General features: G+C 46.5%; 1 protein-coding gene across 1 annotated transcript; it reads right to left on the bottom strand.

Moving 5' to 3' along the window:
- Positions 1-1350: 1350 nt before the first annotated feature.
- On the bottom strand, positions 1351-13216 carry RASL10A (RAS like family 10 member A). The gene is made up of 3 exons (XM_070762346.1): positions 13001-13216; positions 4039-4163; positions 1351-1658 (listed from the first exon to the last, which is right to left on the bottom strand). The coding sequence occupies exons 1-3, from the start codon at positions 13214-13216 to the stop codon at positions 1388-1390; spliced, it is 612 nt and encodes a 203-aa protein (XP_070618447.1). The 3' UTR covers positions 1351-1387.
- Positions 13217-15061: the final 1845 nt, after the last annotated feature.

Below are 15061 nucleotides of genomic sequence, written 5' to 3'. Positions count from 1 at the left end.
GTGTGTGTGTGTGTGTGTGAGAGAGAGATATATATGCTGTATATGCAAATTAATTCATCGTTTCAGGTTGTCCTGGTATTGCAAAAATTTGGGAACCCCTGAGTATTGTCATTGCTCACAGTGGCAGGCTACCAGATCCTTGTTTCAATTCTCCAACCCCAGATGTGTGTGGCAGAGTCCAAGATGGCTAAAAGGCTTTGAGTTGTGATCCTGTCCATTGCTTTATTCGTTTAACCCCCAAAGAGGGTCTTTATTCCACATGTGTCATTATAAAAGCCATTGCTGTCAACAGGAGCGGGGAAATGTCATCGTTCATAGTGTTTGCACATCTATCATAGTGGCGACGATTCTCTTCCAATGTTTGACTTTGCAAGATCAGAGGTCTCCAAACTTGGCCCCTTGAAGACTGTTGGGCCTTCCAGAATTCCCTAGATCAGGGGTAGGCCAAGTGGGTTCTTCTATGACTTGTGGACTTCAACTCCCATAATTCCCCAGCTAGCATGGTTGGCTCAGGAATGCTGGGAATTGAAGTCCACAAGTCATAGAAGAGCCAACCGTTGCCTACCATTGGCCTAGACAGTGTAGGATAGAGCTGAATGGGGAATTCTGGAAGTTGAAGTCCCAACAGTCTTATAGCGGCCAAGTTTGGACCCCACCAGGTTTTACATCAGGGGTGTCAAATGCATAGCTCATGGGCCGGATCTCATCCGCAATGTGATTGGATCCTGGCCCATAGGACCAACCTGGAAAACATAAGAGACTGGTCTGTGTCACTTCAGCCCGGTTTACATAGTGCAAAAAGACATGCCAGGCATTTGAGGAGTGGCCTCAAGCTGGCCACGCCCACTCAGTCTGCCACTCCCAGTGAGTGGCTTCAAAATAGTCACGCCCACCCAGTTGGCCACACCCAATGAGTGATTTCAAGATGGCCACCCCCACTCAGTCAGACACACCCAGTGAATGACAACACCCATTGAGTTGGCCGCACCCAATGAATGGCCTCAATATGGCCACGCCCACCCAATTGGCTACGCCCACCCAGTTAGCAACATCCAGTGAAGGACCACACCCACTGAGTTGGCAACACCCACCGAGTTGCCCACATCCAATGAATGGCCTCAATAGGGCCACACCCACCCAATTGGCTACGCCCACCCAGTTAGCAACATCCAGTGAAGGACCACACCCACTGAGTTGCCCACACCCAAGGAATGGCCTCAATATGGCCCCGCCTACCCAGTCGGCTACACCCAGGGAGTGGCCTCAAGATGGCCATGACCACCCAGTTGGCCACACCCACCAAATGGCCCCGCCCACCCGACATCAACCACAGTCCCGATACGGCCCTCAAATGAAATTGAGTTTGACACCACACTCCACTCCCAGCTCACATGAGGCTGCACCTGTTTCTCTGCAGCGCCCCCTGGAGGCGCACAGTGGACTGATTGCTCCTGCAACCGTGGACCACAGCGCTGCACAGCAGCTCTTTGAAAAGCAGGACGATGTGCCAGTTGTATTTGGCTGAGCACTCCAGGTAGCCGCACTTCCAGGTCTTCTTCACCAGCAAAGAGAGCGTCCGACGCAGCGTGAAACGTTGCCGTTGCAGGTCCCGCTTGTTCCCCACAACAATGACAGGGGCTTCACCAATGTTGCTCGTCCTGGAAGGGAGGAGACGCAAAGGAGGTTCAGGTTTGAAGAGAAAGATTGAGGGGTCGCGATTTCTGACCTTCTCAAAATGGGAGAACTAATACTACCGTGTTTCCCCGAAAGTAAGACAGTGTCTTACTTTCTTTTTACCCCCAAAAGCCCCACTACGTCTTACTTTCGGGGTATGTCTTACATTGGAAAAAAATTAAAAGAGTTGCGTTCCCGAAGGCAGCTCCCCAGAGTCCAGAAGGGCAGCCGCGGGACAGGAGCCTCGTGAGCCCTTTTCCAAGTTCAACCTCAGGGCTCCAAGAGGCGTGCACGTGTGGAGCCGCAGACGCATGTCGGGGAAGCGTGTGTCTGGAGGGGAGGAGCCGCTCTGCGCAGTTGGGCAGCCCCACCTGCCTGCCGGAAAGGAGGGGGGCGAAGGAGGGCGCAGCTCCGGCCGCTCGCCTCGGAGCTGGTCGGCCTCGCTGGCCGCTTGCAGTCGAGCCTCGGCAGGACTCGGTTGCTGGGATGAGCGCCTTTGCTGCAAGCCACCGCCCGCTTGGCTCGCTTCGGACCAGCGCCGTCCTTCGCTTTGCCCCAGCCGGGGAAGAGGCGGTGGCGCCGCGGCGAGGCGAAGGAGAGGGGCGCGCGGGGAGCTTGGAAGCGACGTCATCGGGCTCCCCCCCGGCAATACCCCCATGTTTCCCCGAAAGTAAGACATATGTCTTACTTTCGGGGTACGGCTTATATTAGCCGACCCCCCTGAAACCCCCGATACATCTTACAATCGGGGGTGTCTTACTATCGGGAAAACAGGGTATATGCATTTTATTTTACATAGGTCTTATTTTGGTCTGTAATATGGCAAATGATTTAGCCTTACTACCTAAATGGTCAAAGCAATGGAAACTGCAGTTTAATGTTTCCAAATATAAAATAATGCACTTGGGGAAAAGGAACCCTCAATCTGAGTATTGCATTGGCAGTTCTGTGTTAGCAAAAACTTCAAAAGAGGATGTAGGGGTCGTGATTTCTGACAGTCTCAAAATGGATGAACAGTGAGGTCAGGCGGTAGGGAAAGCAAGTAGAATGCTTGGCTGCATAGCTAGATGTATAACAAGTATGTTTGTGAGTGACATAATACAATATGTGTGTGAGTGACATAGAGGAAGGTTTGGTAGGGAGGGTTTGCCTATTTGCCGATGACTCTAAAGTGTGCAATAGGGTTGATATTCCTGGAGGCATCTGTAATATGGCAAATGATTTAGCTTTACTAGATAAGTTGTCAAAGCAATGGAAACTGCAGTTTAATGTTTCCAAATATAAAATAATGCACGTGGGGAAAAGGAATCCTCAATCTGAGTCTTGTATTGGCAGTTCTATGTTAGCAAAAACTTCAAAAGAGGATTTAGGGTCGTGATTTCTGACAGTCTCAAAATGGGTGAACAGTGCGGCCAGGCGGTAGGGAAAACAAGTAGAATGCTTGGCTGCATAGCTAGAGGTATAACAAGCAGGAAGAGGGAGATTGTGATGCCACTGTATAGAGCACTGGTGAGACCCCATTTGGAATACTGTGCCCAGTTCTGGAGACCTCACCTACAAAAAGATATTGATAAAGACAGGGTACAAAAACGGCGGAAGGTCTTAAACATCAAACTTATCAGGAAAGACTGAATGAACTCAATCTGTATAGTCTGGAGGACAGAAGGAAAAGGGGGGACACACGATAGAAACATTTAAATATGTTAAAGTATTAAATAAGGTTCAGGCAGGAAGTGTTTTTAATAGGAAAGTGAACCCATGAACAAGGGGACACAATGTGCGGTTAGTTGGGGGAAAGATCAGAAGCCATGTGAGAAAATATTATTTGACTGAAAGAGTAGTAGATGCTTGGAACAATCGTCTAGCAGACGTGGTTGTAAATCCACAGTCACTGAATTGAAACATGCCTGCGATAAACACAGATCCATCCTAAGATCAAATACAGGAAATAGTACAAGGGCAGACTAGATGGACCAGGAGGTCTTTTCCTGCTGTCAATCTTTCTATGTTTCTATGTTTTTTTCCCCAAGCCCTAACAACGTGCTCTTACCAACTTGCAGGCTTTTTCATTGCTACTCTCTTTGAAGAAGGTTTTTTCCATCCCCAAGTTTTTGCAGGCTGTTTTTCATTGCTACTCTCTCCGAAGAAGGTTTTTTAAAAGCTCTAATCAGGGGATAAAATAATGTGCTGAAACTGACCGGACTAAGGATTTGGCTTATTTCACGTGAACGGCTCATTTTACGATCGTCGTGACTTAACAACCGAGGATGGGCAGGTTCCATTACGGTAGAAACGTAGAGGTCTAACGATGGATTGCTGCCTCTTAGGGAGGTCTCTCCTTCATCCCCCCCCCCCAGCCCTTACCTGTGGTCCTGGATCTGCTGACGGAGCATTTTCACGTATTCAAAGCTCTCCGGGCTGCAAATGTCGTATACCAGAATGTAGGCATCCGTGTTTCGTAGGCCCCAACACTTGAGATCGGACCACTCCTGGAGACCAAAGGAAGACACCGGACAGTGAAGTGTGTCATTGCGGGCAAGGATAAATGAGCCACAAGTTGACACAGTGGTTGCCAGGATGCTGATGGAAAGCACAGGGAGGGGAAAGGTTGAGGCTTTTAAAAATATTTAAGAGGAAGAGGAAGAGAAATAGGGTTAGGAATAGGAATATTAGTCTCCAGTCTATGACCGTAATAAACTGACTGAACTGAATAGGATAGAAGAAGAGAAAAGAAGAGAAGAGAAGAGAAAAGAAGAGAAAAGAAGAGAAGAGAATAGTAGAGAAGAGAAAAGAAGAGAAAAGAAGAGAAAAGAAGAGAAGAGAAGCGAAGAGAAGAGAAAAGAAGAGAATAGTAGAGAAGAGAAAAGAAGAGAAAAGAAGAGAAAAGAAGAGAAAAGAAGAGAAGAGAAGAGAAGCGAAGAGAAGCGAAGAGAAGAGAATAGTAGAGAAGAGAAAAGAAGAGAAGAGAAGAGAAGAGAAGAGAATAGTAGAGAAGAGAAGAGAATAGTAGAGAAGAGAAAAGAAGAGAAGAGAAGAGAAGAGAAGAGAAAAGAAGAGAAGAGAAGAGAATAGTAGAGAAGAGAAAAGAAGAGAATAGTAGAGAAGAGAAGAGAATAGTAGAGAAGAGAAAAGAAGAGAAGAGAAGAGAAGAGAAGAGAAGAGAAAAGAAGAGAAGAGAAGAGAAGAGAAGAGAATAGTAGAGAAGAGAAAAGAAGAGAAAAGAAGAGAAGAGAAGAGAAGAGAGAAGGGGAGGGAAAGGAAAGGCGTAGGAGTAGGTGTAGGAGTAGGAAGGGAATCGAAAGGAAGAGGAAGAGGATAGAAGAATAGAAGAGAAGAGAAAAGAAAAGAAAAGAAAATAACAAAGAATAGAAGAGAAATAATAGAAGAGAAGAGAGAAGGAAAAGGAGTAGATGTAGGAGTTGGAATGGAATGGAAAGGAATAGATATTCCCTAGGTATGCCCATGTTACACCAACACTCCGCAGTCTGCATTGGTTGCCGATCAATTTCCGGTCACAATTCAAAGTGTTGGTTATGACCTATAAAGCCCTTCATGGCACCGGACCAGAATATCTCCGGGACCGCCTCCTGCCGCACGAATCCCAGCGACCGATTAGGTCCCACAGAGTTGGCCTTCTCTGGGTCCCGTCAACTAAACAATGTCGGTTGGTGGGACCCAGTAGAAGAGCCTTCTCTGTGGCAGCCCCGACCCTCTGGAACCAGCTCCCCCCAGATATCTGAGTTGCCCCCACCCTCCTTGCCTTTCATAAGCTCCTTAAAACCCACCTCTGTCGTCAGGCATGGGGGAATTGAAATTTTCCCTTCCCCCTAGGCTTATAGAATTTATACATGGTATGCTTGTATGTATCAGTGGTTCTTTAAATTGGGTTTTTTTTAAAATGACTTTTAATATTAGATTTGTTTTAAAATGACTTTTAATATTAGATTTGTTTTCATTGTCTTTTCATTGTTGTTAAATGAATGAATGAATAAATAAATAAATAAATAAATAATAAAATAATAAAAATAAAAATAAATAAAATATAAATATAAATATAAATATAAATATAAATATAAATATAAATATAAATATAAATATAAATATAAATATAAATATAAATATAAATATAAATATAAATATAAATATAAATATAAATATAAATATAAATATAAATATAAATATAAATATAAATATAAATATAAATATAAATATAAATATAAATATAAAATAAATAAAATAAAAAAATAAATAAATAAAAAAATAAAAAATAAAAATGAAAATAAAATAAAATATAAATATAAAAATAAAATAAAATAAAATAAAATAAAATAAAAATAACAAATAAATAAATAAATAAATAAATAAATAAATAAATAAATAAATAAATAAATAGGAATAGGTATAGAAATAGAAGAGAACAGAGAAGAGAAGAGAAAAGAGTTGGAAAGGACGATGCAAGTTATACAAAGATATCCTGGTTTCTTTATTTGACTTGCATTTCACAGCCTCGAAGAGCTGGTGGGTAAACAGATCCCGTTTTGACTCTTCTCTTCGCAGCCAGCCCACCTGCCCACCTACTCGGCTGTTAAAAATAAGCCCCAATCGAGAACCGAGATCTCTTTCTATAACCGAGGGGGGTGTTATTCCTTTGCCGAACCCAATGCCCACCCATTGCTTCTTGTCCTAACCTCAGGTGCTTTGGAGAATAGCTTGACTCCTGTTCCTTTGTGGCAACCTCTGAGATACTGCTATCATGTCTCACTTCATCCTTCTTTTCATTAAACTAGCCATGCCCAGTTCCTGCAACCGTTCTTCATATGTTTTAGCCTCCAACCCCCTAATCATCTTGGTTGCTCTTCTCTGCACCCTTTCTAGAGTCCCTCCCTCCCTTCCTTCCTTCCTTCCTTCCTTCCTTCCTTCCTTCCTTCCGTATGTTTTAGCCTCCAGTCCCCTAATCATCTTTGTTGCTTTTCTGCACAATTTATAGAGTCCCTTCCTTCCTTCCTTCCTTCCTTCCTTCCTTCCTTCCTTCCTTCCTTCCTTCCTTCCATATGTTTTAGCCTCCAGTCCCCTAATCATCTTTGTTGCTCTTCTCCGCACCCTTTCTAGAGTCCCTTCCTTCCTTCCTTCCTTCCTTCCTTCCTTCCTTCCTTCCTTCCTTCCTTCCTTCCGTATGTTTTAGCCTCCAGTCCCCTAATCATCTTGGTGGCTCTTCTCTGCACCCTTTCTAGAGTCCCTTCCTTCCTTCCTTCCTTCCTTCCTTCCTTCCTTCCTTCCTTCCTTCCTTCCTTCTGTATGTTTTAGCCTCCAGTTCCCTAATCATCTTTGTTGCTTTTCTGCACACTTTATAGAGTCCCTTCCTTCCTTCCTTCCTTCCTTCCCTCCTTCCTTCCTACCTTCCTAGAGTCTCAACATCCTTTTTGCATCGTGGCAACCAAAACTGAACGTAGTAATCCAAGTGTGGCCTTACCAAGGCCTTATAAAGTGGTATTAACACTACACGTGATATTGATTCTATCCCTCTGTTGATGCAGCCTAGAACTGTGTTGGCTTTTTTGGCAGCTGCTGCACACGACTGGCTCCTGTTTAAATGCTTGTCCACTAGGACTCCAAGATCCCTCTCGCAGTTCCTACTGTTGAGCAAGGTACCACCTATACTGTACCTGTGCGTTTTGGTTTTCTTGCCTACATGTAGAACCTGACTTTGCAATATGATACATCTCAGTACTGTACTGCCTTAGCCTAGCCTACAGGTAGGCAAAGTTGGCTCTTCTATGACATGTGGACTTCAACTCCCAGAGTTCTTGAGCCAATCATGCTAGCTCAGGAATTCTGGGAGTTGAAGTCCGCATGTCATAGAAGAACCAACGTTGTCTACCCCGGGCCTAGCCCCTAAGCTTTAGGCTGTCTCCTCCTCTCCCTCTAAAATTTGGAATTTATTGTGTGCATTGGAGTGAACAGTTAGAAACATAGAAACATAGAAACATAGATGTCTGACGGCAGAAAAAGACCTCATGGTCCATCTAGTCTGCCCTTATACTATTTCCTGTATTTTATCTTAGGATGGATCTATGTTTATCCCAGGCATGTTTACATTCAGTTACTGTGGATTTACCAACCACGTCTGCTGGAAGTTTGTTCCAAGGATCTACTACTCTTTCAGTAAAATAATATTTTTTCAGGTTGCCTTTGATCTTTCCCCCAATTAACTTCAGATTGTGTCCCCTTGTTCTTGTCTTCACTTTCCTATTAAAAACACTTCCCTCCTGAACCTTATTTAACCCTTTAACATATTTAAATGTTTCGATCATGTCCCCCCTTTTCCTTCTGTCCTCCAGACTATACAGATTGAGTTCATGAAGTCTTTCCTGATACGTTTTGTGCTTAAGATCTTCCACCATTCTTGCAGCCCGTCTTTGGACCCGTTCAATTTTGTCAATATCTTTTTGTAGGTGAGGTCTCCAGAACTGGACACAGTATTATTCCAAATGTGGTCTCACCAGTGCTCTATATAAGGGGATCACAATCTCCCTCTTCCTGCTTGTTATACCTCTAGCTATGCAGCCAAGCATCCTACTTGCTTTTCCTACCGCCCGACCACACTGCTCACTCATTTTGAGACTGTCAGAAATCACGACCCCTAAATCCTTCTCTTCTGAAGTTTTTGCTAACACAGAACTGCCAATGCAATACTCAGATTGAGGATTCCTTTTCCCCCAAGTGCATTATTTTACATTTGGAAACATTAAACTGCAGTTTCCATTGCTTTGACCATTTATCTAGTAAAGCTAAATCATTTACCATATTACAGACCCCTCCAGGAATATCAACCCTATTGCACACTTTAATCATAATAATAATTATTTATTAGATTTGTATGCCGCCCCTCTCCGAAGACTCAGTTGCTGCTGTTGAGCAAGTTACCACATATGCTGTACCTCTGTGTTCTTTGTTTTTCTTGCCTAAATGTGGCAGGCCAAAGTCTCCAGATCAAACAATGGCTTCTGCCTGGGGCTAGCGGCAACCCACCGCTGCTCACCCGACCGGCCACAAACCTCCCGTCAGTTTTACTATTTAAAGGATTCTAAAAACTCAAGTGGGAAGACCAGCTGCTTCAAGGAGACAGCGTGAACGAATGCTAGAGAAAAGGCCATGAAATGGGGCCAAGCATGATTAGGAAGGGAATCGAAAATAAGTCGGTAAGTGTTGTATTGCCGCTGTACAAATCGATGGTGAGACCACACTTGGAGTCCTGTGTACAGTTCTGGTCACCGCATCTCAAGAAGGACATAATGGAACTGGAAAAGGTGCAGAAAAGGGGCAACAAGAATGATCAAGGAAATGGAGCCCCCTCCCTTATGAAACCAGGTTGCAACGCCTTGGTCTCTTCGGCCTTATAAGACGGCGTTGAAGGGGGGACTTGATCGAATGGTATAAAACCATGCATGGGATAGAAAAGGTGGATAGAGAAAAAATCTTTTCTCTCTTATACAATACTAGGATGAGGATCCACTCTCTAAAGCTCATAGGTAAGAAAGTGAGGACAAATAAAGGGAGATATTTCTTCACCCAGAGGGTCCTTGGTTGATGGAATTCACTCCCAGAAGAGGTTGTGACAGCTGTCAGCCTGGAAAGCTTCAAGGCAGGATTGGACAGATTCATAGATGCCAAGTGTATCGGTGGTTATTGAAATGGATGTCCATGTATCACCTCTATGTTGGTTGAGGCAGGCGTGCTTCCCTTAGGTCCCATTTGTTGGGGGTCAAGGGAAAGGGAGGGTCTTGCCTTCTCTTTCTGCTCAAGATCCCCATGGACAATTGGTGGGTTACTGTGGGACACAGAATGCTGGACTCGATGGGCTTTGGCCTGATTCAGCAGGGCTCTTCTTAGGTTCTTATGTTAAAAATGCACATTGTTGTTGTTGTTTAAAAAAGAAAATGTGAGAACCCAGGAGGTGTGGAGAAGGTGACAGCCGTCCTTCGCAGACAGCGGGCGCTACTACTATTTTGCTCGCTCCTGCTGCAGAAGGACAGGGGCAAGATGACACGACTGCAGAGCTCTGAGAATCGCACGGAGTCATTGCGACCTTGTTCGTAAACGTCTTTCTTCGTGGGTCTTCGTGGGTGGAAGGGACCTTGGAGATCTTCTAGTCCACCCCCCTGATTAGACAGGAAAGCCTACACTACTTCAGACAGATGGTTATCCAACATCTTAAAAAGATGCTTGGCTGCATAGCTAGAGGTATAACAAGCAGGAAGAAGGAGATTATGATCCCGCTATATAGAGCGCTGGTGAGACCACATTTGGAATCCTGTGTTCAGTTCTGGAGACCTCACCTACAAAAAGAGATTGACAAAATTGAACGGGTCCAAAGACGGCCTACAAGAATGGTGGAAGGTCTTAAGCATAAAACGTATCAGGAAAGACTTCATGAACTCAATCTGTCTAGTCTGGAGGACAGAAGGAAAAGGGGGGACCTGATCGAAACATTTAAATATGTCAAAGGGTTAAATAAGGTCCAGGAGGGAAGTGTTTTTAATAGGAACGTGAACACAAGAACAAAGGGACACAATCTGAAGTTAGTTGGGGGAAAGATCAAAAGCAACATGAGAAAATATTATTTTACTGAAAGAGTAGTAGATCCTTGGAACAAACTTCCAGCAGACGTGGTAGATAAATCCACAGTCACTGAATTTAAACATGCCTGGGATAAACATAGATCCATCCTAAGATAAAATACAGAAAATAGTATAAGGGCAGACTAGATGGACCATGAGGTCTTTTTCTGCCGTCAGACTTCTATGTTTCTATGTCCAGTGTTGGAACATTCACAACTTCTGGAGGCAAGCCGTTCCATGGATTAATTATTCTAACTATCAGGAAGTTCCTGCATAGTTCTGAGCTGCTTCTCTCCTTGATTAGTTTCCACCCATTGCTTCTTGTTCTACCCTCAGGTGCTTTGGAGAATAGCTCGACTCCCTCTTCTTTGTGGCAACCCCTGAGATATTGGAAGACTGCTACCCTGTCTCCCCTGGTCCTTCTTTACATCAAACGAAACATCTCTAATTCCTGCAAACATTCTTCATATGCTTTGGTCTCCAGGCTTTTAATCATCCTAGTTCAACCATCCCATATATGACTTTAAAAATCTATTTGTGGTTCCATCGATGGTCTAAAATCTTCATTGTAATATTGATTTAGAACTGTTTTATAGCTCAAGGGTGGTTATTTTGGTTATGTTGTTTTTTGGCTCTTTGCTGTTTTTCTCTTCCACCCTCTTTTTTTAACACCTCCCGAGAGGTGTTGGAGGTTGAAGCATGAAATGCAACTTGTCTTCATTTGAAAAAAACTAGTATCCATCTGTAGATTTTTTTTTAATTTTAAAAAATAAACACCCACAAGAGACTAAAAGTAATGAAGTGGAGGCTAGTGCAATTAACTGAAAAATCCAGAAGCAATGTGTATTCCAGCCATGGTCTATCCACCGAAGGATGGAGGCCTGAGCAATTTTTTTTTGCCAATCCGTAACCTGGATGATGTTGTGGTTCAGCCTGAGGCTGCTCAGGGACCGGCTGTGTCTCTGCTGGCTCCATGCCCGGAGGAGGATGACAGCGAAGAGGAGGGGGCTGAACAGTCGGACGGGGGAGAGGAAAGTCAGGAATGGGATGAAGGAGAACAGCATGAGAGCCCCGGGGGCGGGGGGGGGGGGCTCTCCCCAGCCAGTAGCTTGAAGTCATTAGGTGATGAAGCACAGGCCGTCATTGACATGCGACAGAGACGGTCAGATCAAAGAAAGGAGCAATTAAAGAAGTATTATCAGCACTGAATTAGGAACAGCTGGGCTTGGGTGTGGTCCTCCTTAGCAGGGTTTAAAAGGCAGGCAAGCCCTTGAAGCCATGTGGAGTGTTATCAGTTGGAGTTACGGTGACCTGCTTTGTTCTTGACGTCTCTGTTCCTGGCTTGTGGTCCAGCAGTTTGGAAGACCCGTGGGAGGTGTAGGTCTGCTATCTACAGCCTCGGCTTGGCAGCAAGAATCCTATATTGCTGCATGGACTTTTGCCTTCGTGGATATATTTGAAGATACAGCGTTTTCCTGTTTGTAAGGACATTTTCTGTTACCTGTGTTTTTCTTGAATTTTATAAACTGCCTTTGCCTTTTATCGGTGTGTCTGGCTTCTCTTTTTGGGTTGGTATTGGCTTCCGGAGTGACCCAGACAGAACAGATGAAATCTTCACAAACGTTCAAAAAATGTCCCCTGGGGCCAGCTTTATTTGAAATGTCATTTAATGAATATCAGGCAGATGTCCCAAGTTCTGCAGCTTTTCTTAACAGAATAACTGAGTCGGAAGGGAACTTAGAGGTCTTCTAGTCCAACCCCCTGTATCGGGTTTGCTTAATCGCACCACAGAAAGAAGATATTTTTGGGTGGAAGATCCCTGAGCAGAATTATCATCGGTGGGCTATTCAGGTAATGAAATAACACATTTGAAAAACGTAGAAAAGCAAGGGGGGGGGGGAGAAGGAAGGATAGAAAGAAAGAAAGAAAGAAAGAGGGAAAGAAGGAAGGAAGGAAAGAAAGAAAGAAAGGAGGGAAGGCGAGCAGGCAGGAAAGAAAGAGAGAGAGAGAGGAAAGGAAGGAAGAAATGGAGGAAGTGAAGAAGAAAAAAGAAAGGGAAAGAACAAAGGAGAGGAGGAGGGCAGGAAGGAAAGGAAGAAAGCGAGAAGGGAAAGGAAAGAATGAAGAAAAGGAGGAAGGAAGGGAAAAAAAGAAGGAAGGGAGGGAGGGAGGAAGGAAGATGTTAGATGAAAAATTAGATGTTAATAAGTTTAAGTTTAAGTTTAATCAGATTTGTATGCCGCCCCTCTCCGCAGACTCGGGGCGGCTCACAGCAATAACAATACAATGTAAAACAAATCTAATATTTAAGTTAATTTTAAAAAGTCTATTACATCCAGAAGGACCCATGTATCATTTCCACATACACCCCCCAGGAGCTCAAATCAGCTTCCAGCAGATTTCCCCTTAAATGTGCACAACAACACTGCAATATAGATTTGTACTGAGAGACAATATTACTTCCTCAAAGGCAGCCAAGAAACTTGCAGGAACCTGAAGTAGCCTGAAATACCGGCATGTGCACCTTTACACACTTTACACCCCCCCCCCCAACAAAATAGGAAAAGAAGAAGGAAAGAGCCAACCAACTCCAACTTGGCTTGAGTCCCCCTTACCCCTCCCCTCAAGCAACACCTCCGCTTCTCCAACAGCTGTTGGGGGGATGGGAACTCCCAGGTGGGCAGAAGGGAGGGGGAAGAGGAGCTCACCTGAGAACTGTTGGCAGGGAAAGCCGCCATGTAAGGAACGTCCATGATTTTCAGGCCGTAGGAGTTCCCGTTCAGCATGACCGACGGCCGGTAGATGTAGCGGTCCTCCGTGGGGTTGTACTTCTCGGCGAAGTCCTGGTACAAGAATTGGCGGATGATGGCTGTCTTGCCTACTCTGGGGGCCCCCAGCACGGCGACTGTTAACGTCTCCACCATGGCCTGCTTTCAGGACCCTGGAGAGCTCCGCCGCCGTTGCTCCCTTCAGGACCCTGGAGAGCTCCACAGCCGCCTCCAACGTTGCTCCGTTCAGGACCCTGGAGAGCTCCGCAGCCTCGCGCGTCCTCCAAGCCATCAACCCTGCTCCTCTCAAGATTCAAACCTGTCAGCTTCGCCTTCCTGCTGAGTTAACCCGTGTTCCGGCTTCCCACGTTACAAGGGACCCTAAACAAACCATTTAGGCTGAGTGTCCAGGAAGAAATAAACGCAAGGCTACAAATGAGCCGAGTTGACCATGTTGGGCACGTCAAGGCGGGTGCCAGGTTTGTAACGGACTCCCGACGCGCTCCCCCCGGGTTCTCCTCCCTCCAGGACCACAGAGTTCCCGCGATTGCTCCCGCCGAATCCGACTCCTCCGTCGCCAAGCCAAGGCACCCCAACTTCGGGGATTCTCTCCGAGCAGCTTCCTCCTCCGCTGCGCCTTCTCTGTCGCTGGCGAGCGTTCCTTTGTCTAAGAATCCGAGAGCTCAGGCTTTAATCCGAATCGAGGACGGATTCCATGGCAGGAGCTGAGAAGGGAGGAAAGGAGTTCAGGCAAGACGCGGGGAAGTGGCGGCGGCGGCGGCGGCGAACTGGACGGGAAGCGAATGGAACCAACGTCCTTCGAAGTGCAGCTGGGGTGGGGTGGGGATCGGCGCCCTTCCTCGGTGCCTGAACAGTGCAGTTTGGTTTTGAGAGGGGCAAAAGGGAAGGAAGCTGCGGAGCGCCAGAAAGGCGGGGAAGGAGGGAAAAGAGAGAGGAAGGAAGGAAGGGCGGGAAGGGGAGAAAGAAGTGTGTGTGAGAGAGATGGAGTGAGAGGAAGGGAGGAGAGAGAGAGGGAAAGGGAGTGTGCATAAGAGAGGGGGGAGGAGAGAAAGAGGGAGGGGAGAAGAGAGGGAAAGAGTGACGGGGGGAGAAGAGAGGGAAAGAGTGACGGAGGGAGGAGAGAGAAAGGGAGGGAGGAGGAGGAGAGAGAAGTGTGTGTATGAGTGTGAGAGAGAGACGGAGAGGAGAGAGAAAAAGAGGAGAGAGAGAAAGAGGGAGGGAGGGAGAAAGAGAGAGAAAGGGAGGGAGGGGGTGAGAGATGTGTGTGAGAGAGAGAAAGAGAAAGGGAGGGAGCAGGAGGAAAAAGTGTGTGTGCGCGCGCGCGCGTGTGAGAAAGTGAAAGAGAGAAAGAGAGAGGGAGAAAGAGAAGGGCGGGGAAGGGGAAGCGCCGAGCCGAGCCGAGCGATCGAGCGAGCGCAGGACGGGACCCTTCCTCGCCGCCCTGCCCTCCACTCCCCAGCCTTCTCCCGGGCGCAGAGTAAAGGCTGCTCGAGGCCGCTGCAAAGCCAAAAGGTTGCCCTCCCCGCTTCTTACTCCAAGCAAACCCCCCCAACACCAACACCGGGCAGCGCGATCCAAGCGCCCCGCCGGGTTGGCGCTCTCATACGCGCTGCGCTATCCTGAGCCAAGAAGACCTGGGGCGCAGCGCTCCAATTTCAGGGACAGGGGACACTGCGGCGCCACTCTTGCCTTGCCCGGCTCGGCTGTTCCTCTCCCCCACCCCCCACCCCGCGCTGCGGCAAAGGATCGCCAAGCGGGCCGCGCACAGGACAAGCAAGTGAGAAAGCGACGCGGCCAGCAGGGCGAGGAACAGCGGCTCTGCCCAGCAGCAGGGCAGGAATAAACCCCGCAAGATCCGGAGCGCATCTTCCCCGCCGTTCCGGAGATGTTGCCACTGCAAGGAAAAGGCTGGACATCTGCCTCTCGCCCCCCCCCCTCCCGAGTCCCGACCACGGAGAATGTCCATCAAAGATGTGGAGA

The sequence above is a fragment of the Erythrolamprus reginae genome, chromosome 10, assembly GCF_031021105.1.
Source record: "Erythrolamprus reginae isolate rEryReg1 chromosome 10, rEryReg1.hap1, whole genome shotgun sequence".
Classification (NCBI taxonomy): Eukaryota; Metazoa; Chordata; class Lepidosauria; order Squamata; family Dipsadidae; genus Erythrolamprus; species Erythrolamprus reginae.
This window is presented reverse-complemented; position numbering and strand designations above follow the sequence as displayed.